This window comes from Limulus polyphemus, unplaced genomic scaffold, assembly GCF_000517525.1.
Source record: "Limulus polyphemus unplaced genomic scaffold, Limulus_polyphemus-2.1.2 Scaffold7537, whole genome shotgun sequence".
NCBI lineage: Eukaryota > Metazoa > Arthropoda > Merostomata > Xiphosura > Limulidae > Limulus > Limulus polyphemus.
The window spans coordinates 22246-26245 of NW_013673147.1; the positions used below are offsets into that span (position 1 = coordinate 22246).

General features: G+C 33.9%; 1 protein-coding gene across 1 annotated transcript in view; it reads left to right on the plus strand.

Annotated features, from left to right (window-relative positions):
* The first annotated feature begins 2304 nt into the window (after positions 1-2304).
* The window catches only part of LOC106474688 (proliferating cell nuclear antigen-like), a 9554-nt gene continuing 7858 nt past the window's right edge, over positions 2305-4000 (plus strand). The window contains exon 1 of the mRNA XM_013935378.2: positions 2305-2696. Within this exon, the coding sequence (XP_013790832.1) occupies positions 2476-2696 (221 nt within the window). The 5' untranslated portion in view covers positions 2305-2475. The remainder of the gene's footprint in view (positions 2697-4000) is intronic.

The window sequence follows — 4000 nt, forward strand, 5'->3', positions numbered from 1 at the left end:
ACGGCTTGACTTGATTATCTCTATCTTCAATCTCTCTGTCTATATCATTCCTGCTTTATTTGCCGGGCTTATATACTAAAAAAAAAGAGTGCGCATGGAACAGACTAGAGTTCCCAGGGCAATTCAAGATCCTTCGAGAATCTCATGATGTGTTACAGCGTCACGTGACTTCCCGCTGTCGTAACAATATTATTCCTCATTGTCCTGCCCAAAATTGGTAATGACGGACATATAGACACAGTTTCGTATTTTTGAGAGCTGAATATGACCACCGCTGCATGGCGGAGGTGTGCGCTTTACTGAGTGCCCCTCTAGTTTCGTATTGCAACAAACATAACCCAGTTGTGTTAAAAGTCAAATATTGTTTAATTTATTATGGTGATAGTTGTCGTAGTTGAAACAGCTACAGATACTAATCTCACCCTTTCATAATTGGTGTATGATATATCTCTGTTCTGATGTATTAATATCATTTCTCTAAATTTCCCATGCATTTCTTGTATGTGGGTAATTTCTTCCTTGTTGACTGGATGTCACAAGATCGTAAACGTGTGCAAGAGAGTTAAAAGTTACTTCCTGCAACTTGTTTCAAGTTAGCATTTACATGTTTCTTTTTGCTTATTTCGAATATTCGTACAAAGCTATCTACGCTAGCCATTCCTAATTTTTAACTGATAGGCTAAAAGATGGACTGCATAGGTGACAGAAGCATTTTGAATCTAGAGTGGCACCCCTCGAGAAGTACGTTTCGCATTTTTTTACTGATTTGTCTAAATTATTTTGTTATGATTTTGCTATACATTGAGAAACCTGTTCTCTATCCATCACGATTATCGAAACCTAAACACTTGGTAGCTATTTTCAAATAGTGCAATACCTCCTTTCTACAGCATTCGTTGTCTTGCTATAGTAGGCAATCACATGTCATCTTCTATTTTGTACTTCTGACACTGCTACCATTGTAAAATGACTAATATCTATATCTAAAATAAGTAGATTTTCAAGAATTGGTTACACTAATATAGGGGTAGTGGTTGTTCTTTCTTCAGTTTGTTGAATGCTTGTTCACAATCAGCAGTCTAACAAAACTTATTTGACTTTTTAAATAATTTGTGTAGATGATGAGCTATTTCAAAAAATGATATTACAAAACGATCACAGTAAGAGCATAGTCCAAGAAATACTCTTAACTCTCGCATGTTCTTTGGTGTTGGTCAATTTTGCACAGAGCCAATCTGTTGACGTTCCATCTCTTCTGACTATCTGTCCCATGAAACTCATCTGTTGACAGAATAATTCACACTTTTTAAATCATTTTAAGTTTCTCTTTCATCAAGAAATCCAGAACTTTCCTTTGCCTATCATACACATTATCATAGGTCATGCCATGTGTGATTATATCATACAAGTAGATGAGTACAGCATTCTATGGTAGTTCAGACAAAACACACAACATCACGTATTCAAATATAACAGGAGTATTACACAATCCAAATGGTAACACAACAAATTGCCACAAACATTTTCCTACAGTAAAAACTGTCTTCTGTATACTTGCTTTGTCAACTTGCACTAGCCAATACGCACTTTTAAAATCCAATGTTGAAAACTATTTTGATTCTTATAGAGTAACCAAAGTAGAATCAATCCTGGGCAGTGGGTAGGTATTCTTCTTTGTGGCCTCATTTACCTTGGAAGTCCACGCAGAAGCAATAACGGAAGTAAAAATAAGCATTGTTTACAACTTAATAAACGTGAAGGTAACTAATAAAACGTGAAAATTAAATTAAAAATTAAAATTAATTAAAAGTGAAAATACATATTGTTACGTCTCCGTTCGTTAATTAATTTTCCGTAAATTCGTTCCGACGAAACTTTAGCGACACAAGTCCTTTCTTAAATAAAACTGGTTTATTCTTTCTGAATATAACTTTGCGATACACTTAATTTCAACAGTCGCGTGACCCCTATGTCGAAACAATATGGATATTTTAAATATCTAAATCCCTTCATTTCCGTTTAAATCTTTTAAAATGTTGTTGTTAAAATAGTTGATATTAATAATTTAAAATTTGTTAGGTATATTTACGACACCTTCAGGGAACAGAAAACAACAAACATACTTTTATTCGTTTAAAATAAAAGTTTCTTGTTTTGAAATTTGAATATTTATGATCTGGAGTTTTTAGAAAAAAATATTTTCATTAATTACAATAGATTTTCCAGCATCAAATATGTTTTGTCAGTTCGTTAACTTGTAGCACCTACATAAGTGAGAAAAGAAACCCGTCCCAACATGATAAGGCACATGCGCATACTATGGATTAGGTGGCGGGAAACGCGGGGTTTGGCACTAAAGTATTGTTGTTTTGGCGCGTTAGACGTATTTGGTGCAGCTGAAACTTGTAAGACTGTCTTGTGAAGAGTTATCATTTTGTATTTTTCATTTGAAACTTGCATCTAATTTATATAAATATGTTTGAAGCACGTCTCGTTCAAGGATCCTTGTTGAAGAAAGTTTTAGAAGCTATCAAAGATTTGATCAACGAGGCAACATGGGACTGCTCAGCCACGGGCATCAGCTTACAGGCAATGGACAATTCTCACGTCAGCCTTGTTTCGGTAAATTTAAGAAGCGATGGTTTCGACAAGTACCGCTGTGATAGGAACATATCAATGGGGATGAATCTTGGAAGGTGAAAATTATTATTCTGATAATTAGTATTTCTTTTATGAAAATTGGGCCCAATTTTGTATTTACTTACAAGTTATAGTTACAATTTACTCATTATTTAGATCTTGTCAGTTAGTAGGTTACCACTATTACGGAACAAAGAATTATAGTTATACTGGGGATCGCAAGGAATTGCACAAAGAACGTTCGGGCAAAAAGCAACTTAAACAGAATAGACTCGGTTCAAACAACACTTTAAAACCTTGACTGTTGACTGCTAAGGCTGTACACATACAAAAATGCACAAAAAGCAATCATATTAGACTTGCAAGGAAAAGAAAATCCGCTCAAAACGGCCCGTTTGTAATTATTATTATTCTCTTGCCAGCCCACAACAAAAACTGTTTGGTATATTGTACCCAAACCTTTTGTAGAATACTAAATAAGTTACTGTGAAGGTCGTAGGGGTATGGAAAGTGGATTTGTTTTTTATATAGTTTATATAAACTAAAAAACATCGTAATTATAGTGTAAACAATGTAAATTGTTATTACTTGACCCCTTGTACCTAAAGTTAGCTTTTTTACAAGTATGTGGTGTTCCTCAAAAAGCTTAAGTACAGGATGAAACAGGAAGTAACAGCCAGTAATAAATGAACATTAGATGACTGTATCATGTACATACTTTGTACAATATACAATCGGTGTCTTAAGGGAGTGAACCCCTATAGTATTTATGAAGTGAAGGAGTAAAAAAAAAAAAATCAATACACACATTCATAGAATAATTAGTTTCAAAGACACGAAGGATTATTTAGATTAATGTTTTAGTCATGTATGTTTTTATTTGAAAAGGCTGCTTTTCTATTGGTAAAAATTTATATGTGATTAGTGGGGGTTGTGTCTTAGTCTAGGCATATATTTGCTCATTGCTATGCATTATATCAGTGGTTACTATATTCTCAAACAAATCATGGGCTGCAGCTTAACATTTTACATCTCAAACTAATGTGGTCAAATAGTCAGTAACTACAGTAAATCATCATGTACCATATCAGCTAGCTACTATAAAGTTAGCTACCATATCAAGTAATCCTTTGCTCATAGTTGAGCATAAAAAAGGCATCAAACAAGATAAATAGAAAAATTGGGAATTTAAAATCTGCAAATGGGGATCATAAAAAAAGAAGGCAAACAAGGCTGGAGATACTGTAGACATTATTTACTCAAACTACAAATCCCTATTTTGATTTCACCAAATGTAGTTCTAAGTATCAGCATGGAGCCAAAATAGGGGTTTGTAGTTTGGGTAAATAATGTCTACAGT